The 20,926-nt window shown below is 39.0% G+C and overlaps 4 protein-coding genes across 6 annotated transcripts; 1 reads left to right on the top strand and 3 right to left on the bottom strand.

Annotated features, from left to right (window-relative positions):
- Positions 1 to 243: 243 nt before the first annotated feature.
- Positions 244 to 8,663, top strand: LOC137946109 (uncharacterized). The gene is made up of 5 exons (XM_068792288.1): positions 244 to 518; positions 1,777 to 1,970; positions 3,299 to 3,383; positions 7,815 to 7,880; positions 7,972 to 8,663. The coding sequence occupies exons 1-5, from the start codon at positions 435 to 437 to the stop codon at positions 8,062 to 8,064; spliced, it is 522 nt and encodes a 173-aa protein (XP_068648389.1). The 5' UTR covers positions 244 to 434; the 3' UTR covers positions 8,065 to 8,663.
- Positions 8,664 to 9,324: 661 nt separating this feature from the next.
- Positions 9,325 to 12,364, bottom strand: LOC137945218 (probable LRR receptor-like serine/threonine-protein kinase At4g30520). Its single transcript, XM_068790994.1, has 10 exons — positions 12,283 to 12,364; positions 12,044 to 12,176; positions 11,864 to 11,935; positions 11,590 to 11,733; positions 11,422 to 11,493; positions 11,241 to 11,300; positions 11,061 to 11,164; positions 10,841 to 10,975; positions 9,987 to 10,720; positions 9,325 to 9,873 (listed from the first exon to the last, which is right to left on the bottom strand). The coding sequence occupies exons 1-10, from the start codon at positions 12,362 to 12,364 to the stop codon at positions 9,523 to 9,525; spliced, it is 1,887 nt and encodes a 628-aa protein (XP_068647095.1). The 3' UTR covers positions 9,325 to 9,522.
- A 1,501-nt stretch (positions 12,365 to 13,865) lies between these two features.
- Positions 13,866 to 17,927, bottom strand: LOC137945219 (protein ROOT PRIMORDIUM DEFECTIVE 1). Of its 3 annotated transcripts, none has more exons than XR_011110969.1 (3): positions 17,726 to 17,927; positions 14,457 to 16,104; positions 13,866 to 14,364 (listed from the first exon to the last, which is right to left on the bottom strand). XR_011110969.1 is itself a non-coding variant. In XM_068790995.1 (2 exons), exon 2 carries the CDS (start codon positions 15,811 to 15,813, stop codon positions 14,581 to 14,583), a length of 1,233 nt encoding a protein of 410 aa, XP_068647096.1. In that variant the 5' UTR covers positions 15,814 to 16,104; positions 17,726 to 17,927; the 3' UTR covers positions 14,388 to 14,580. The 3 variants fall into 3 exon arrangements, 1 of the variants encoding a protein (XP_068647096.1); XR_011110970.1 differs by having other exon boundaries at positions 14,457 to 15,974; XM_068790995.1 differs by lacking the exon at positions 13,866 to 14,364 and having other exon boundaries at positions 14,388 to 16,104.
- A 654-nt stretch (positions 17,928 to 18,581) lies between these two features.
- Positions 18,582 to 19,448, bottom strand: LOC137946733 (fasciclin-like arabinogalactan protein 14). Its single transcript, XM_068793045.1, has one exon. It carries the CDS (start codon positions 19,446 to 19,448, stop codon positions 18,582 to 18,584), a length of 867 nt encoding a protein of 288 aa, XP_068649146.1.
- Between the last annotated feature and the right edge of the window lie 1,478 nt (positions 19,449 to 20,926).

Raw genomic sequence — 20,926 nt, 5'->3', positions numbered from 1 at the left:
CAAGTCACTATGTTAGATTCAGTCTTAAAAAAGTGCTGAGATTTGCTGCAGAAAAGGAACAAATTTTGACGTAGAAAATTCTCAATAGACCTGTGAATGGATTCGACTCTGGTTAAAGCTTTTATCTCACTTCTCGCTCAAGGCAAATCCAGATTGACCACGTTTCTAACAAGTGACATGACATTCTCTTTTTAGGAAAAAATGTGACACGGTCACGCTCGATCGAGCAAGGTGTTACGACAGGGAACCCGACAAGGAGAACCAAACCAGCAAGCCCGATTGGCACTCGGCAGACTCAGAGTTGGGAGAGAGGGAGTGATTCTGGCCTCATCGACCCGCCCCTTCCCAAAACCGAAGTCGCTGATCGATTCGCACCTAACAACAACGGACGCAGTTAGGGAGGAGTAGCCAGCTTGTCGATTCTCGGATCAACGATGGCGAACCAAGGAGCGAAAAAGCGAAGAGAGGAAAACCGCAAACACATGAGAAACCTCCTTCGTCTGATCGTATTCTGTAACGTAAATTACTTTCCTTTTTTCCACTGAAGAGGGTTTCAGATCTTCCAATTTGCTTGCTTTCCACTACTTCATTTTGTTACTTTTCTTACAGTCATCATAGTTCGATTTGAACTTGAAGAAATGATTTCAAAATGCAAAGCTTTGTAGACTAAACATTCATTTGTCAAACCTTTTGGATTCTGACCGCTACAGAAGTATTGATATGACCCGCTGCTTCAGCTTATACCCTAATTGCATGTAAGGGCGATTGGTTTTTGGCCTAGCAAGAGTGGAAAATTGTCCACCAGTGCTTGAGGGCAGAAATCAAGTAATTAAAACCGAATTTGCTCCTCCAAATGGAAGATCTATTTACTGGCATGTTTGGTGGTTTTGTCTCCCTTTAAAATTGTTGATTTCTGATGCAAACTTTGAAGGGTTTTGGGTTCTAATTCTTTAAATTTTTAGTGTTGAAGCTTACCAAAATGGGTAAATTGTGGACTCAGATCGTATCTTTGCTACTGGTGTCCAAGTTGCCAAGGAAGTAGAACTTTTGGGAAAGAAAGAAGTGGGGTAAATTTTGGAGATAAACTTCTGACATTTATATTAGCTAGTGAAGAATAGTGAACTTTGTTACACTTTGCCATCTAAATAGAAAAGAATAGCAAATAACAGGATTAAAATTGACAGGAGAAGGAACTTAACTTTCTTTCTTATCTCTGCTGGAGGTGTTTTATCTGTGAAAGAGGCAACTTACTTATGACTTGGACTGTTCATAGCTTGGAACTTGCACTTTGCAGTTGAAATGCGCTTGTGGGGACCAAACTTCTATATTATTGCAATTCAAAGTTTCCCAGAAATTGGCATCTCTAAAGAATTATAGAAAGAAAACCATTATCAAGTCAAGTTTGCTGGAATGCCCATCTGGATCCTACCAAATCTAGGGTACATCCCATTTATTCTCTTGGGATTTGAGGGAATGTTAGCTTGAAGAGAGATTCAAATGTTGAGTTAGCAAAAAATAGATCAGTTACGTCTCTTTTGTCTTTCTTTTGCATGATCATTAACTGCTAGAGCCTAATCGATCTCACTCAAGGATGGATTGTTGTGACTTTTACATCGAACTTTAATCTATCAAGCCAATGTCTCTTCTGGATTTTTTTCATCATGGATCCATCTGGTTCAGTTTTACATAACTTAATATTTTTTAAGTAAATATAGTTCTTTTCATGTAATTTAACCTTGCCATTAAAAAAAGTTCCTTTAATTTTCTTATTTCCAGGTGGTGTATGTGGTAGTAAGGATGCTAATCTTCCATTCCAGTTTCTCCTGGAAGCATTGGCTTGGCCTATTTTTGACATCGGTTAGTTATGCAATCCCCTACCAACAGCTTGCCAACATGGCAAGTCCAGCATTTGATGAGACTGGCGAACTTTTAGACGGTGGACATGATATGAGCAGTGGCGGAGTTTGTGGGTGTGTTTTTAAGCTTCGTCTCTGGTTGCACACAAATGTTTATACTTGCTCTTGAACAAAATATGTCCTTTGCACATCTGTTGATCTGTTGATTTTCTCTTGACCTCATTCATTACTACTTTATTGCAAAGTCTACATTTCCATCTTACTATGCCCTATTTGTTCCATATTATTTAATTCAAAATAGAAGAACACTCACATGGTCATTCAAGAAGTCATGTAAGTCGGCAAGGATTATGATTTTTATAGGTTAGATATAAGGATACACTTTCCTCTTGGCCCAGCCTTATTCCACTTATTTAATAAGCTTGTTCACCAAGTGAAGCTTGCGGAATTTGTAGGAGGAAAGTATGGGAGAGATTAGGATCCCTTTCTTCTAATTATAACTTAAAATATGAAAAAAAGCATTCATGTCTCTGCAAACTATAAACCCTACTACTCTAATATCTACATGAAAACAATTTTCTAAAAATTGAGGAAAATCTAATTAACTCAATATAACAACTACCAATGCTCTCTTCAAGCTGGAGCGTATAGCTTCAGGTAGTTACAAAATTTGTCTCAGAATTCTACATTCTAGGCATTAAAAAAAAAAAAACACAAAAAGAGTACTGATGGAGCTGAGTCCATTGGTCATCTTACATGGCATTAGAGCAGCAGTTCATGATTCAGATGCAGTGAATAAAAAAGAAGGAAAAAGAATAAAAAATCAGTTTCTATGTTAGTAATAAAGTCACTAATGATTCAGATGCAGTGAGAGATAAATCTCACTATTTCCTAATTTCTCTTCCCTCTTCCTATTGCCCTGCATTCTGTTTGCTATTCCCCATGAGATGTCTTGCTTGTTATGGAGAAATAAAACCTTCTCACTTCAAAATCTCCAATTCCTTACATCTTCTTGCCTCCTTCACTCCCCTTGTCTTTGTTCACCTTTTGAACTTGCTCCAAATGGAACCTAATGATTGTCTTTCATCTTTGATTGATTAATCCTTGTCAGATCTGAAAGCTCCCATTATTCTCACAAACAACACATCAAAGTCTTATGTTCATATGTTATATTTATATGCTATTGAATATTATTTATTACCTGAGGTCATTCTGCAGTTGTTTGACAGTAAGTTTATCATAAACCAAAGTAAAGCCTCCGGTCAGCTGATTTTTCTTCAGAACTAAAATAAACTCTAATTTTACTTTGTTTACTTGTGATCAGTTGTGCGCATTGTCCTGGTTTTTAGTTTAAGCTTATCTGTCTTATTTTACTTTTGACTTGTATTTGTGGCTTCATTGTATTGTATCTAGTGTAACTTTTTCTAGAGGATATATCACAGGTACCTGCATGACATTATCTACATAACAAGCTTCGTGCAGCTTATGTCCATCATTTCTGGCAAATTTTGGTACACATATTTAGTGGTAAGATCCCTCTATGATTACTGCTAAATAGTTAAAAGTTTTAACAGTCACTTCCAAAGCTGAGACACTTGTTTAAAACTTTCTATGTGCAAACAGTAGAAGAATTTCCTAATGTGATAAAATAATCTCATCTGTATCAGGAGTTGGTTTTTAAACTATTTTGACATGCAAGCTTTATGTTTCTAGTTCTCTTATTATACAGGTTTTTGACATTGTGATTCTCTTACCTTCATTTAGTTCCTACTAGAGACAAAAAAAAAAATGGTAATTGCTAGAACCAAACTGTAGTTAAATAACTATTTTGAGTTGAAGGTTTCATGTCCATGTGCAAAGTGCTAAGAGATTTTTGTTGACAACAGGTTTTTGGTTGATGATAAAAAAAAAAATAATAATAAATAAAGGAAAAGAAAAGTGCATGATATTTGGTATGTGAAATCATATACCAAATGGGAAATAGAGATGGCTACTGCAAGAAAAGAAAAACCGACATGAATTAGGGAAGGAGCTAGGGAACCCTGGTGAGAAGTACAAGAGTAGGCCTTTTTTCTTCTTCTTTTTTTTTTTTTTTTTTTCGAATCTTTGGAAAGCAACCTTTTAAGGTGCATAAATTGTGCATGGAATATTAAGAGAAATGGGTGGCTTTGAAAATGTATAATGCTTATAAAAAAAGTCAGAAAGCTTTGAAAATTATAAAAGGATAGAAACAGGAATCAGTTGATGAAACTAAGAGGAAATATTTGATAAAAATTATAAGAAACAAAAAGAGTTGTAAAAATTTGCTAAGTGAAATTTTGAGGAAAAGGAATTCAATAGCAAACTGCAACAACTAGACAATTATGGCTTAGAGCAAAGAGTAATTTCAGTCCAATGTGATAATATGAGTGTCATAAGTCTAAGTATGAACCCGATTCATCACTCTCAATCAAAACACTTAGAAATAAGGCATCGCTTCATCGAACCAAGGTAATTAGAATTGAATTTTTTTCCACTGAAAATCAAGAAGCGGACATTTCACAAAGCGATTAGGGTTTGATAGGTTCTCAAAACTTCAAGGAGAACTTGGCATGAGCTACCCACCTTAATCCAATTAGGCTGATAAATATGAGCTTAAAAGACACATTCCATACTATTAGTTCCATAAAGTGGAAATCAAAATATCACATTTCAGTTACTCTGCAAAGGGCATTGATCAATCAACTTAAGCAATTGATCGGTCAATCAAGACAAAACGATTGATCATTCACGGTGCCAAACGAGATGTTGAATAGTTTTAATTGGATCTTCAGTTTATTTTCTCATTCCAAATCATTCCAGACCTCAAACCCTAGCAATTCTCAGAGTTCCAGAGCCTTCACCCCATTCCTCTTTATTTTTTATGCTCCCACCTCCAAATCCAACGTAAAAACCCTCATTTTTTTCACTTTTTCCACCAAAACCGAAATTCCAAAGATGGTTCACAAAAGTGATGGCAAAGAAGAAGTCTCCCACCAAGGAGGCTTATGTGTGCAAGGAAATGTCAAATTGGCAATAGCATTTCCGAACTCGAAAACAAAGAAATAAGTATTTCCAACACTTTACTTCGAAAAGCATGTCTGAACCAAGGTGGATATGGAATTTTATAAAATAGAAATAGAAGGATTTGAGGACATGTTTGTCCCGTACATGGCTTTGTTAGATCTTCACAAAAGGTCTTTGTTTTTCGACAGAGACACTATTGTTTCAAGCAAAGGAATAAAAGACTCCATCTTCGGCAGTTTGCAAAGAAGCGGTTTCGGCCCCTCTTGCCACGAAAGCAACATCGTCTTACGCCTAGATTCAATGCGTGATGAGCATGACGAAGGGCCTCTTGAAGATGTTACTCTTGTAGTTTTTTGAGCTTGGTGACGTTGCCTTCTATCTTACCCTAGAGGTGGTAGCGCTCAAAGCTAAGATCATCCACAGACCATTGAGCCTCCCTTGCCCATGAAAGAAACGGCTGTATGACCGGCAACGATGAAGCCAACTCGGAAGGTTGCTCCTGTAAAACTTCCCCTAAGGAACTACCGTCCTCCTTGTAAAGTGAACGGTTCTTGTAGATCAGAGCAAGTAGATTTCTTGTGATGATGTGATTGCCTCTCGTCACAGTGGACCACTGTCAAGTGTGACGTTGTGATCCCCATCTCCAATTCCGGCCTCGTAGCCGCCCTACGCTAGACCACCAAGGCCGAAGTTCCATCTGACCAGGACCCACCTTCTTTGTTGAGTCTCTTCATCAGTGGGACACTGCTTGAGTCGCTAGGTGGCATTTTTGTTGCGGTAGAGAAACACATACATGATTCTCGAGCGTGACTGACTTCATGTCATCAAAGTAGCTTCGGAGGTACTTCCAAGCGTATCTAATCCAAAAGCATGTGGACCAAGCTAGAGCATCTGGTATATTAGTAGCTATATTTATCTACAGAAAAGGTTCTTTTGACATAATTGGTATTTTATTTTTTTTGAACGAGTCTTGGTCATCCTCATTAGTAAGTGGCATCTCCTTATTATTTTATTTTTGAGTGTTCCTCTATTTTGCTATTAAAAAAAAATCAGGAACCAACTATGAGCACAAACTCTATCTTGGAAGACTTGACTCGAAATCAAACTTAGATTCCTCTACTAAGGTTTGACCTTTTTGCTCCCTAAATTGGTGTCATTGTTGGCCCGGGTGGCCTCTTAAGAGGGGGGGGGGGGGGGGGGGGGGGGGGGGGGTGTGAATTGAGATATTCAAATTAAAATCGAGTTGTGTGTGTGGTTAAAAGTTCATGTATAAGAGCAACTCAAATTAAAGTATAACATGCACATACCACAAGGACAAATAGATTTTTGTTATCAATGTTTCCCTAGTGGTAGTCATCGCCCTAGAACCTTTGCTTTGGAAAATTTCATTATTTGCTTTAATAGCTAGAAAAATACAAAAGAGATTCCGACTCTCTTTGGTTATACAAATCGAATCTCCCCAAGAGATTGTTACTAGATTCTAAATCTAGCTAGGCCTTTTTATCTAGATTAACAGGTTCTAGGTGAAGCTTTCACAGTTGGGACAAGTGTGTTGTTGTTGACGGTGTGGCTAAGAAATGCTTAGTAAAAATAAGACTTACTCCTGTAGAGATAATCACTCTAAAAGGAGGAAGGATTTCAATTTAATGTCTCGTAACATGAGTAGCTATTTTGAAAAATAATATGAGTAGTATCTTGAGGTACTTTTCCTTGTAGATATAGTTTGCTTACTAAAACAAAATAAAAAAAATGCACTTGGCAAACTCACATGCCCCATAAGGCCAACCACTTGGTGGACACACGTGACACCACTTGGACTCATATGCCTCATTAGGGCCAATCCTTGGCTGATGGGCTTGCTAGCTTTTTTCTTATTTCATTTCATTCTATTTACCTTTTTTCTTAATGCTTTAGTATTTTATTTTTTTCTTTGGCTGTACAACCCCTTGTTTCTCTCTTTTTTTAGCTTAATAATATCTCATTTCTTGCTTTTACACACAAAAAAAAAAAAAAGCCGAACTAATATTTACCAGACACTGAGAAGTCATTTTATCAGCTTAGATGTTTACCTTTTTTCTTTACTTTTCTTTTTTTTATGGGGGTGAAAGCTGCTGAGGCAGAATGAAATTTGGTTGTGTTTTCCATCAATTTCTGTTGGAGTTTTGCACAAGTTTTTTGTAAATATCTTTTTACATGTTTTCAGAACATTTCTGGAAACAAATTTGATGCATTTTCTAAATGTTTCTCTGTATTCCCAATATATTTTTAGTGCACTTTAGTAACATCCTTCGTTTTCATTTCATAGACATTTCCCTCCCCATACACCGAGGATTGATTGCTTCTCCTCTCAGGTCATTTGCATGAAAACATGGGGCCAGCTTCATGGCTGCACATCATATTGCCACATTCTACAACATGCAAATCAAATTATACTGGAATAGAAGTATTCTCATTAATCAAATGGTTTTACTTTGGTGGCTAACTTAATTCAAAGCTATTCTCATGAGAAATTGACCTGACTGAACAACGAGCCCCCCCTGGACCTTTGTATTGTGATGTAAGGAACTGCAAAATGACAAGTCTGTAAATATGGACAACCCCGAATGGGAGACTCACATTATATTATTGTGAATGACCCTAAGTGCCTCTGTTCTCATTTGTCAATGAGCTGCCTGCTAATAATGTTCTTTGAGCCTTATTAGTACAAGTGGCCTAATGCCGCTGCCTTCAGTTGTGTTCACCCAACCTATGGTACTACATTCCATAAGTTGGTTTACCTTGTTGTCACTTTCCATAATTGTAAAAAAGTGAGACCTTGCATAATATATTAGACGTGGATGTGGATATTCTGAAAATGAAAAAAACTGTTGTTTGTCATTGACGTTTTCTTAATTCAACTTTTCTCTGTGCCAGATACCAGCATATGCTGTTTACCAGCTTTCTGGTCTTATAAAAGCATTTTTTTCACAGGGTTCAGAGGTACACACTAGTTTTGTTCACCATAATCAAGTGTTTGAAGCATGGATCCTGTGTAAATTTTTCTGATAATTCGTGATTTTTCTGCTTCCAGGGACAAGTTGAGGACGAGAGGACCCGTAAGAAAAGGGAAAAGATGGAGAAGAAAGCTTCCAGACCAAAATTTGCGAAGACAAGAAACAAATGATACTGAAGTCATCAAAACTCAGATACTAGGAAATCTCTCTTGGCTGTTGGAGTTTGTGGAGGATCACCAAAGTTCCATCTGTTCATGCAGCTGAGAAAGAAATAACCTCAATTACAAAGACTCCGTGCTGATATGTTTGCTTCTTGCAAAATGCAGCTGATGAGATATTTGCCATTTGACTCAATTTTTTTGCTGACCGGCCACTTCAGTTTAGTCAAGTTAGAACAATGGAGAAGATGGTCAAGGTTAGAGCCCTTTTGTAACATATACTAGATTATGATGCCTATGGCTGGAATTCTGCTTCTGTTGTGAACAGGTCTCCACTGGCGGCAAGAAGTTCTGAACAACTTATGGTTGTATGTTGTGGAAACTTTAATTATCCACTGATGAGGAACTATTGTGGGGACTTGGTAGAAAGTAGAAACTGCTAAAGTTTTTGCCCCATTAGGTTTATTTGGTTTTTGGTTTACCAGATTGAGAAGGGGCTGGTTCTGGTTCTATTCTGGTGCACCCCGTTCAATTAGTATCTAAAGGATCATTGACTTATCTAAAGAATTGTTATAAAAACGAACACTAGGTTGAGTTTTGTTCTGAATCCACTGGTGATCTATGATTTTTTCATACTTATGTGATGGGTAGGACATTCTTTACAAGATGCAAAAGCTAGAAATAACGAATGGTGCATAAGATTTTTTTTGTCAAAAGCTAGATGTGGAGCTGAGCTTGCATTTGATTCCCTACGGGATTTTTAAAATGAAACAGAATCTCCTTCTTGTTTGTTTCATGATTTTGGCACGAGAAGGAAACGTTTTTCCTGAAAATTAAGATGTTTTAGAAAATTTCTATCATGCTTCACAAACTTTAGTTGGGCTGTAAATTCTGTGTTGAATTCCAGGAAACAGAGCTACGGAATCCATAGAGTGCTCAGAGGGAAGACAACCTCAGGAAGCTTCCCTGATTCAATGTTTAATTAAAGTCTTACAGGGCCGGCGGTGTTCTTCTTTCACGACACGGGAGTAAAACGTAGATGGGTACTCTGACGCCATTTCTAATCAAGCAAGCCAAGCATCCCTCGCTGGTTTTGCTCGCAGAACTGGCTCTTGTACAAACGCAAACACTGTAGAGTGCTGACAGATATGTTTGGTCAAGGAACAGTATATGCACGCGTGATGAACTTGCAATGATGAAAGGGGTCCTCTAGCGGCTACAAGCACATCACTCAAACCTTTTTTCAGCTTCTGTGGTATACATCCTTTTCCATTCTCATTTCACATTTTTGCATTTCACCATTGCCAATATTTCTTTTCTTCTTCGTTCTTCGTCTAAAATGATAAAAGAAAAACACTAGACGATAATTCCACAAACAGCTGATCTGCATTTTTGTATTACTACTATTGTTAGTTTATCGTACAAACATCCAAATATTCTCCGAGAGAGAGGAGGGAAGGAGAGTAATCGTCATCTGGGTCCAGAGAGCTCCATCTCGTCGAGCTGCTGTTCATCATCATCGGCATGGATGGTTCCTAACATGATGGAATGGTCATCGTCCATGTGCTCCTCGTCGGCGGCCTGCTTCTGCTGGGACTGCTGTTTATGGGCATTCTTCTGTGAAGCTTCCCATCTCTCGGCCAGCCCGTCTCCTTCCAACATTCTCACCACTTCAGACATCTTGGGCCTGTGCGCTGGCAGGTATTGAGTGCACAGGAGTGCTACCTGAACCATCTCTCCCACTTCTATTTTGTCGTACTGCACCCTCGACTCCTTGTCCACTAGCAGGTCCAGCTTCTTCTCCTGGTGTACTTTCTTCACCTGCGGTCCCCCCAAATGCACGGAAATAAAGAAACACCAGATTAGTATTTCTTCTCTGTACACAATATGCTAAGATCAACAGTTATCACGCAAACGAAATTTGTGAGGTTTACCCAATCGAGCACGGCGCCTGCGCCCTTCTGGGTAGCAGACTTTCCGAAATCAAGAGCCCTTTGCCCGCTAATGAGCTCTAGGAGTAGAATTCCAAAGCCGAAGACGTCGGTCTTCTCCGAGGACTGCCCAGTGGAAAGGTATTCCGGGGCAATGTGGCCGACGGTGCCGCGAACAGCGGTCGTGACATGAGAGTCACTGTGGTCGAGCAGCTTGGCCAGCCCGAAGTCCCCCACCACTGCCTCGCAGAAGTCGTCGAGGAGAATGTTCGCCGCCTTCACGTCGCGGTGGATGATCTTCGGGTCGCATTGCTCGTGAAGGTAGAGGAGACCGCGTGCCGCTCCCAGCGCGATTCTCTTCCGCGTATTCCAGTCGAGAGAAGGTTTTGCTTTGAGCCGGGAAGCGACGCTGCCATTGGCCATGTAAGGATAGACAAGCAACCTCTCCTTGGAGGTGGCGCAGTAACCAAGCAGACGGAGGAGGTTACGGTGGACGGCCAGGCTGATCATCTCCACCTCTGTTCTGAACTGTAACTCTCCGCTACCCGTCGTTTCGTTTAGCCTTTTCACAGCCACCACTGTGCCATCAGCCAACCTCCCCCTGTAAACGTTCCCGAATCCTCCTTTACCCAAAATATTCTTGCTGCTGAAGTTATCAGTCGCTGCTTGGAGCTCTTTCAGGATGAACCGCCGGAGGTTCCCTAGCTTCACCATTGTCATCCCTTCCTCTTGCTTATCTGGGGAATTCATTTAGAGTTGCATAATGTTGCAATCGTTCTTTGTATACAAATGGAGGAATAATATACAAAAGGCAACTGATATTTGAAAGAAATTACAAGGATGGATTAAATACTGACCATTAAGGTCTGCGATCATCTGGCGCTTCCGCTTCTTTCTCCACCAAATGAGGATTCCCAGTAAGAGTAAGAGCAGAGAGAGAGAGCCCAGACTAGCTCCGATAGCAACGGCTATCTTCATTGCCTTTGATTTTCCTGTAAAAGTTGGAATCAAACTTTATTTTCTTACAGGGGCAAAAGAGAAACAAAAAAAAAAAAAAAGTAATGAAAATGGCATTACTTTGATAAGAATCCAAGGAGAAGGAGAGAGTTGCTACTGCAGAGGCTGTCCCAGAACATTCTGCACTGGAATGACTACTGCATATCATAGGGTTTCCCACAATGCTGGTGGAAAATAAACATGAATGAGAAGTCGATCAAGAATTATCAAATTGAAGAGAACAGAGAATCAGTTTCTCACTTGAATGTTCTGGTTGAAAATTTTGGCACGGGTCCGCTGAGATTATTAAAGGAAAGATCACTGGGAAAATGGAAGAATGGAAAAACCAATTAGTTGAATGTGTTTCTTTTTCTAAATACTAAGATGCTATAAATACCTGTAAACACAAAAGAGTGATGGATTATGAGAAATGAACACTCACAGGAAAGCTAATTTGGGGAGTCTGGATAGAGACACGGGAAAAGCTCCAAACAAGCTGTTATTGTTCAGTCGTCTGCAGGATTGATCAAGAACGCCCATATATAAGAAAGAGAGAAGGATTAGAGTTGTATAAAAGAACAGTAGTTTCCTTTTCAGAGAGAGAACGTACAGGTACTGAAGGCTGGCAAGTTGACTGAGAGAGTCGGGAACGCCTCCTGAGAATCGATTGTTCGAGAGATCCAGTGTCTGCAACTTGGGAAGCCTCCCGAGCTCAGCTGGGATTTCTCCAGATATGTTATTGTTCTGCAGTAATCTGTAAAATCAAATAAATGCATGAGTTTTACAAAGGAAAGTGGAAACGAAGAGAATTTATTTGAAAATTCATGACGAAAAATTCGGGAAAAAAAAAACAGCAAACTGAAATGGTAATCTGAGTGTCTTACATTTGCTGGAGATTGGTCAGGTTGGCGATCGTCGGAGAGAGCGTTCCAGAGAGATTTTGACTAGGAGCGCCTCTGCAAAAGACAGAAGCTATTCAGTTACAGGACAGTCACAGGCATTCTCTCCTGTTTCTTTGTATCAAAATGCTAAAGACTGAATAAAAACGAAGATGAAAGACCCACAGGCCAATGACAAAATTTTCAGGGGAGCAAGTGATCATAGCCCAACTACATGGGTCGACTGAGTCTTCGTCCCAGTTGTTCAAAGCCCCGTGAGGATCCTTTAAGGCGTCTCTGATACTGATCAAAGCCTCCACTAATGCAAAAGAAATAAAAGAATGGAAACCAAGACAAGCATCAGCAATCAAAATGGCAGAACCAACCAAGCAAACACACAAAGCGAAGGTATAGAATCCACATACCTTCCGGGTTAAGCTGTTCCAAGGAGAAGGCGGCAGTAGCAGAGTACAGAACGAAGACGAGGTAGATGAGCTTCAACGCCATTAGAGCTACAAAGGGGAGGCACAAGAGAGCTCCCGACAGACATCCGATAAATATCGAACCGGTCAAATGCAGACACTCATGGACAAGTAGCTAGCCAAAGAGAGATCAGGGAGACGATTCGGATGTCAGAGGAGCGCAGAAATTGAGATGGGGAGTGGGAAGTACCACTGTGCTCCTGAACTTAACATGCTTTCTCTCGCTCATTCGACGCAGGCGGACAGAGAAAAGAAAAAAGAGAGCCATTTTTTTTTCTTTCTCCTTTTTGGGGTTCCAAGGAAAAAAAAAGTGAGAGGCTGCTTACATTAATCCAAATCAAATTTAGCTAAAAGCGCTTCTTTTGTTTTTCTGGGTGGATAAAGATCAGGAGAACCACTTTATTCACCGCCATGTTAAAACGATTGAACGAGAAACACAGCTCTTTGCTGCAACAGGCTTTGATGTCTTCCAGTTTCCTTGCTCATTTGAACCCACAAAAAGCTGATAACTTCGTTTAAGGCTGTTCAGCAATTTAAACGCAACTTCAGAAAGCAAGCACCCAGTTCTCCCATGGTTCTCCCATGGAGTTCGGGTCTGGTGAAGACAGATTTATTGTCCTGTTAATGGACAGTTTGAACCAGACAGAGAGAACGGAAGAATCATCCAAAGCAGCTTCCAATGAAGACTCCGATTCTATGCACTCCGCTTCAAAATGAAATGGTTACCAATTCCATTTTTTCTTTGTTAAAGCAGATGCCAAAGTGTCAAAGCCAAAAAATCAGGTTTGACGGAAGATGAACCACAACTCAAGGTTGAGTAAACTAGTCTTTCTTTTTAGATTGATTTCCTTGAGTAGACAAAAGCAAAGAGAACATACAGAAATGCCTATTTCCTCAGCTAGGAAACAAGTGATTTAAAGCTTATAGCAAGTATACTTTACTATCTTTTTTCAGATAAATGGGTAATGTGTAAAGATTTTGTTCCATATTTCCCCTAATTTTGCAGTAAAAATGCTTTTCTATGAAATATAAGCTAACAAATAAGCTAGGCGGACAGATACCCATTTAGGCATTTGGACCAAAAACTCTCAGCTCTATGAAGGGGTTCCATGCATTGAATCAGCAGTTCACAAACAAAGAAATGCCTTTTACTGATTCGGACGGGATGCCCAGAAGCAACAAATCGAGTGGGATAAGGCATATAGCATCATACAAAGGCAAGTGGAAAGAGGAAAACAAATCCTTTAATGGTCTACACCTGCTTTAGCATTGCCGTGTTTGTGGGCACATTTTTGAATACAAAGGCTGCCTTTTCTTTCCAAAATAAATAAAGAATGCAATTGGAAAAAAAGTTTTGAACAGAAAAAACGAGTAATCAAGGATCAGTTTATTCTGGAGCTTTTCCATGGATTCACTTTGTCAGGAAATAAAAAGTGTCTCAATGCCATTTTTGTTGGAATCGAATCAGATGTGTTAGTATTAACTTAGCAAATTAAAAAAAAACAAATGCAAACTAACTACCATCATCGAGGCTTTCATGATCTAAGATATAATTTCTGCCCATAGTAATCAAATGGATGACAATCTTCTCTCTGATATTTCTTCCACAATCCATCCTGAACATTCTGTAATGAAATCGGCATAGCCACGAACTGGAAATAAGGTTTAAGCGTTAGGAAAATGTACACATTTTGCATTTCCGGATGAAATTCACCAGCCAACTTCATTCTTCACCGTCTGCAGTCGTATAAATATATCAAATTCCAATTTCCTCCACTGCTATTCCCCCCTGCACTAACCAGATTATACAAAACCGTTCATCAAAACATCCAAAAGTCATCATCATCACCACCATCACAACCTTGTGACACCTTTTTGGTCCTAGCATCTTGATCACCCAAGTAAAAGAATACTTCATAACCATAAATTGGTATTGCACCAGCATTTACCACAATTGAATCCAAAAGCTGCCGAAAAGTAGTCTCCTCCACATTGAAGTCACAAGCAAGTCTAAATGATAAAATCCTGCATTAACACTGAATTAGACTAGCCGACTGAATGATGAAACAGATAGATCTCTTGGTTTTTCCCCATAGAAGTGATAAAGGAGAACATACCTCATTAGAAAACCAACTATGAGATGAAAATGGGAGAAATTTTGCAATAGACAGTTGTTTGAGGAACAAAAAGCAGATAAAAGTAAGCTTTATCAGCAATCTTCATTCAATCATTATTCAAACATCAAAGATTGTCCTCTACATGTGATTCCTGATCTTCATCATCTTCCTGTGATTCTTCCTCTTCATCATCCTCATCCTCTGTTTTTCTTGCACTTCCCAACTCCATATTATTCATTGAAAGACCTCTTCGTCCCAAAGAAATTAGGTGCAGAAGCTTCCTTCTTGCATCATATATTGAATTTGGTTCGATCAAACATCCTCTATCATATGCTTCCCTCAGAAAAACAGTGTGCCTCTTCCCCTTCGTAGATAGGTAAAAGATGCCAGGATGATCCAAGAAAAGATCCCTGATGTTCACATCAATCTCAAACCACTTCTTGAAATGGCTTATCTTCTCTACCTCCACCATCTTCTCCACCATTAAACTCAGAAACTCATGAACAATTCCCACTGCTCGCTTCTCCAGTCTTTTCATCCCATTCTTTGTCTTCTTCACTCTCCCATTGGATTCATAAGGCCCTACATATGGCAATTTCTGCCATTTTCTGAGCCAAGCCCTATAATCCTTACTCAGTTTCATCCCTGGAGGGTGGTTATGCTTGAATCCAAATTGAATTTCTGATGCCTCAACGTTCACATTCTCCTTGCTAATCTCCTTCTGCCTCCAGTTCTCTACAACAGGCTTAAAAACTGAGCTTTGTGGAACCAACTTTAAAATGTGAGTGTTGCGCACGTGGGGGTTATCACAAAGAGTGAAAATCTCCTTATTTTGCAAAATCACCGAATCTTCAAAGTCATCAGGCAGGCCTAACTCTCTCCATATTCTGAAGATAGTGCGAAGAGGCAAGCATTTGGATGATGACATTGATAAGAGGCAGATGAGTCGGCTGACAGTTTCTGGGATCATCGCAGCAGCAGCCAATGATTCTTCATGTGAAATTTGAAAGGCGCTTTGGGTGAGTTTGACAATGGGCTTGAAGCTCACTTGGTCACACGAAATCTCAAAAATATGAGGGTATTTTTGGATGAAAGATGCAGCCCCACGGTTGAGATGGAGAGTCTGGGAAAGGCGGGAGAGGTATGGGAGTGGCACAGAAAGATTTGGAGATGCAAGGATTAGGTCCTGTATGGAGAAAAATTTGATGAGATTCTTGTATTGACCCATGAGTTTCTCAAAGGTAGGGTCCCGTGCTCGAGAAGCAACATACTGCGCAGAAGTGGCTTTGCTACGGGAGATAACAAAGTGGATAGTCCGGAGTTTGTGAAGACTGTGGCGACCCACAAAACTGGCCATGGCAAAAGCAACAGGAAGGACAGATTACGCAAGAAGCTCCTCAACCTCTTGCAAGGATCTAAAGGGCATAGACTGCATAAAGAGTGAACAAAGAGACACGCCTAATTTTGGCCATCTTCTCCCACTGGCCACCAAGAACACGGTACAACCTGCTCAGATACCTGTAATTATGAAATTGGTGAAACTGTAGCATGAACTGCTCTTGATGAAAGAGCCTGGTAACAGTGTATGCCCCGTAGCATATCATTCTAGTCTAGCTACAAATCCCCATTGCTGAGGTGCACCCATCATCTACAGGACAAAGAGTGTCTATTAGGAGCAGTTAGCCACAAAAGACTTGCACTATTGAGAATCATTTGCTGGATAAATTCGGACAACTCTGCTTTTTCCAAAATAAGTTAATTGTATTCACCTCAAAAAATGATGAAACTACACCCGCCATTCTAAATATAGATAAGTCACATAAACCACCGGTGCTGAAATTTCACGATGCTCAACCCCTCATCCTCTTTTATAATGTAAAAAAAAGAGAAAACATATCCTCACTAAAAGGTCCTTATTTCACTTACATCTTGTGGGCCAATGAAACCACTAGTAACATGGAACCACATATCTTATGTGGGATGCATCCAATACATACTACCTTAAAGCAGTTGTCCCATTTTCAATTTGTGAATGCTCATGTAATGCTGCACTTCACATTTTTAAGGTGTAATCATTAATGGATCTCAAATTAAATGTGCACTCTCAAATTAGAAAGTTGGGCCACTGTTTGAAGGAGCAACGTATTAGATGGTAACCATCTAAAATAATTAGTCACATGGTAACTGGTTTGGCCTTGACCTACATGATATAATAAACAATGACTTTTCTAAAGGTATTTTTGTTTCGTTCCAATAGATACAGAGGGCATGGGTGTGAGTGTGATAAAAGTTTGAAATCTAAAAGGTGTCTACAGTTATCAATATCCAAAGGAGTACGGATAATCGTTACTTTCTAGTGGATTCATAAGATTAACGCTTCCACAGTACAGAACTCTTTGGTTAGTATTTAACACTAGAAATGCTCTACAATTTTGACTCATAAAACTTTGTTACTTGTGTATTAACTGGCAATAAAATAGTAGAGTTTATTAAAGGATCTCAATGGTGTTAAAATACTAACCACCAAGGTACCAAAAAATCCATGCATTCTGCTACCTTTTTGCTTCAACATAAAACCAGCAAAAATAAAGGAAAAAGGATCCAACTGCTATGAGATTTTCAGATTTAATCTAAAAGCAGTCAAACAAAGCAAACAATTTAGTGTATCTCTCCACATACAAGGAGTAGGATCACTTCATTCATTTCATAGGTTTGGTTAGAGCATATAATCTCAATAGGATTTGGTACTACAGTACAACAAAATAAGAAATGTAAATTGCAGGGCCGTCTACCTATGTCATGAGCGTTTCAAGCAAAATAAGCCTTAAGCTAGTTGTTGTCATTAGAGTTTTTTCATATTATGTAACAAAACCTCCTGTGGCTTTACCATAAAATTCAACTCTGATGCTTACACAGTTTTTTCAGATTTGTGAAGGTACGAGAATAGAAAATGCATTGTGCAACGAGACCAAATAAAACTGCATTCTCGTATGGTCAATTGAGTGTACGGTATAGCAACCAGTTAAATAAAAGCAGAGCAACGAAATTCTGAGTATGCAATGAAAAAAAAAAGAAAAAAACTCGGGAAGCTTATACTAGTAAATGTGAAATGTTACCAATAATTAACGGCATATACTGAGACATTTTAACGAACGCTTGGACCAATAAAAAAATTCCAACTTCCCTGTCGCAAGACGTAAGCTCAGAAACAAAACTAGTTGCTCATGCCCAAATTTGTGGGTAGAGAGAGAGAGAGAGAGAGAGATTACCTAAGATGACTTCTGAGTATGCAAAAATGGATGGCATTAGCAAATAAACACAAACGAGAGGCGCGAGGTGACTGGTAATACGCGCAAGGGAAGAACGACAAGCGCAATGAACGTGGAAGAAAGAACAGGTGGGGATCTTCGGGATTGATAGGTCCTTTATAGAGGGGCGCTTGCCCTGCGCTCGTTCGTTGATGATGGGCAGTCGGGGACTCGGGCGAAGCCAAACTATCGAACCTGAACTCTTTGATAAAGTTCTTCTATACATAAGCTTTAGAGTATTTTAATATGGTCATTTTTACATAAATAAATATAAAATAATTTTCAAACCATTTAATTTTAATAGTTAAATTAAAAATAAGGTGTGCTAAATTTACTAATTTAAAGACTAAATTTTTAAGGTCTACTAATTTTATACCAATACTATAAAAACCCGACCCAATTAGGTTATGGGGTGAGAGATTTTTCTAAATCCAATCTGAACCCTCACAGACGAGACAAAGATATAAAATAGGATTACGACTAGTCTAGTTTTAAGGGGTGGATCGATTTTAAGTTGGGTTTCAATAGGGTTTACGAGAACAAGGCGGGGATGGGATTACAAGGATGGTGATTAGGTCAAGATTAGGTAGCGGAAACGACTTGATTTGTTAACTTGGAAGGGTTAGATCGATCATTTTTTATTTTTTTTAATTTTTTTTTTGCTTTGTTTTACTTGAACAAGGGATAAGATGGTTGATCTTGGTCCTGATCTGAGTTTTATAACTCGTAATTTCACATGTTGTTAGCTCAAATTTGATAAATTTATTTTGTGACATATATTGAATCCATCCTGCTTATTTGCGGAATTTGCTTAAACCTACACGACAACCATGCACATGACCCCGATGATTACACCCACGAACGATACTACTGCACGGGAGGCAGACGAATCGGCGTCGTCTGATGAGGGGCCGGGAGAGCTGGCGTCACTGCTACCAGCATCGGATCCAGGGGCCTCTGCAGCAGATGGACCGACGCCTGGACTGGGAGCCTCCACTGCAACGTCTTCATTAGATGGAGCATCGGCGGCATCAGGGGCAGAAGCAGGGGTCTTTCTTTTTGACGACGAAGGGGCGGAGACGGGAGTGTCTGCATCGGCTTTGGGGGAGGCGGCAGGAGGAGATGCCTTGGGTGGGGGTGGGTTGGCGGTGCTGTTCACGTTCTCGATCCCGGTGGGAAAGATAACGCCGCTGACTTGCAGAACCGAGATATTGAAAGGTTGAGTGTTAACTTCTTTCACAATGGTGGCGGTCAAACCAGAGCCGGGGACGGCGGAGCCGACGCGGACCTCCCCGGACTTGTCCTTGGTAATGTTGAGGAAACCCTGTTGGTTGACGGCAGAACCAGAACTCTGGAAGAGGGTGGTGAGGAGAGTAGACTTCTTCGATAGCTCAGCAAGCTTCTTCTCATCGTAGTAGTCGAGCACGACGTGAACGCTCAAGACCCTTTTGAGCTCATCTTCCGGCTTGCCGGAGAGAGCGCCAGCGGCACCATTATCCAATGCAAGAACGGTGATGGTTGAGCGGCTGTTGATCTCAGCAGCTAACTTCGACTGGGTGAGGAGGCTGTTGAAGGTGGAGAAGTCGGGGTGGTCTTCAAGTATCTTAGTGATATTGAAAGCAAAAGCCGAGGAAGAAAGGAGCAGGAAGAAGGACAAGAAAAGCATAGAGGAAGAAGAGGCCATTTCCTTCACTCGAAATACGGTTCCTTCGAGGGATTCTGAGAGGAGTGCTCGTTGATGGGAGAGGGTGTGATCTCACCAACGAGGCTCATGGAAAACTTGAACGAGAGGGAATTTAAAGGGAGGGGAAACCGGAAGTTGTGGACCAGAGAGGAGTCCTGCAAAAATGGAGGGAGGGAGTATAAATTGAACGGCACAAACCAAAACATGGACCTTGACTTTTTCCTATTATTCCAACATTAACTACCTTCCTATTATTAGTAGATTATTCTGCATCCATGAGAGCACCCCAAGGGTGGCATTGTCACTTCTTCTTCCTCCTTGAGTTGAGTCGGGTGACTAAGGGGGGTGTTAGTCCATAATGAATTTGAAATTAAGTGAAGAATTCAATTCAGATGAATTGATTCAATTTCAACTCATCTTTACGTGTTAGTGTAGACAAGTTCAAATATACGGAAAACAAATTCCAGTGTTAGTGCCCCCAAATGAAAAGTATGATATAAACAAGAGAATGAATAACCTTTTATAATATACTTAAATAAATAATTAACCAAAATAAACATGGTTACTACACTTTATAAGTGATTTAACGTGTAGTATTAAAATATATTAATATTCTAATTAATAGAAAACTATATTATATTACTTAATGATTATAGTTTATTATAAATTAATACAATAATTACGTGTGACTATAATAAATTATTAAAAATAAATAAACAAAAGTAAAAAATAACATAAGAAAATATAATAAATAAATAAATTATTTTTTAATAACATAAGATATATTTTAAAATTAAAAACCACTAATTTAATACAAATATATATATATATATATATATATTTATCATAACATAATATATATTTTTATGTATTATTAATAAATATTATATTGTCACAAAATTTAAAACCATTGGTTTAATTAATTATAGCAATGGGATAATTAAACCAAAACAATTTATCAAATATTTATTTTAAAAATATTTTAATTATGACTATTAAATCACTAATTTAATACATTAATTATAAAATGAATATATTGAATAAATAAAAAATTATTTATAAATAAAAAATATAAATTTTTATGACGTTGGTTTAATTTTTTCTAACTTAGGAAAATTAAACTTCATCTTCCTCACGACGCGCGTCGTCTTCCTCAGCTGCATTGTGACACTCGGTTCAATCCATCAGTTTGGTCTGGGTTTTATAGCTGAGTTTTTTAATAATATATATTTTTGGAATTGTGACACTAATTTCAACCTTTTTTTTGTATTAAAACAAGGAATTCACTAATTTTTCCCTCTACAACAAGCTGTCTATGGAGTAATTGAACACATCAATTGTTGTTATGAGGCTTGTCTCCCTCTAGCAATTTTAGATTTTTTTTGAAACAAGCTATCAATAGCTAAAAAGAGATCCAGTTGAACTCATTTCAACTGATTCATTGGATCCAATTTTTCTAAAACTGATATATGTTGGTT

The sequence above is a fragment of the Aristolochia californica genome, unplaced genomic scaffold, assembly GCF_029961685.1.
Source record: "Aristolochia californica isolate CCGP_79_NKW_82.1479 unplaced genomic scaffold, dmAriCali1.0.hap1 SCAF_12, whole genome shotgun sequence".
NCBI lineage: Eukaryota > Viridiplantae > Streptophyta > Magnoliopsida > Piperales > Aristolochiaceae > Aristolochia > Aristolochia californica.
This window is presented reverse-complemented; position numbering and strand designations above follow the sequence as displayed.

What these genes read in the sequence shown, in the direction of transcription:
- LOC137946109 (XM_068792288.1), top strand. Translation starts at nt 435, where the DNA reads ATGGCGAACCAAGGAGCGAAAAAGCGAAGAGAGGAAAACCGCAAACAC. An exon ending in GTCTGATCGTATTCTGTAAC is followed by an intron (nt 519 to 1,776) that starts GTAAATTACTTT and finishes TCTTATTTCCAG; the next exon opens with GTGGTGTATGTGGTAGTAAG. An exon ending in TTTGGTACACATATTTAGTG is followed by an intron (nt 3,384 to 7,814) that starts GTAAGATCCCTC and finishes TCTCTGTGCCAG; the next exon opens with ATACCAGCATATGCTGTTTA.
- LOC137945218 (XM_068790994.1), bottom strand. Translation starts at nt 12,364, where the DNA reads ATGGCGTTGAAGCTCATCTACCTCGTCTTCGTTCTGTACTCTGCTACT. An exon ending in GAAAATTTTGTCATTGGCCT is followed by an intron (nt 11,936 to 12,043) that starts GTGGGTCTTTCA and finishes TGTCTTTTGCAG; the next exon opens with AGGCGCTCCTAGTCAAAATC. An exon ending in CTGACCAATCTCCAGCAAAT is followed by an intron (nt 11,734 to 11,863) that starts GTAAGACACTCA and finishes TTGATTTTACAG; the next exon opens with ATTACTGCAGAACAATAACA.
- LOC137945219 (XM_068790995.1), bottom strand. Translation starts at nt 15,813, where the DNA reads ATGGCCAGTTTTGTGGGTCGCCACAGTCTTCACAAACTCCGGACTATC.
- LOC137946733 (XM_068793045.1), bottom strand. Translation starts at nt 19,448, where the DNA reads ATGGCCTCTTCTTCCTCTATGCTTTTCTTGTCCTTCTTCCTGCTCCTT.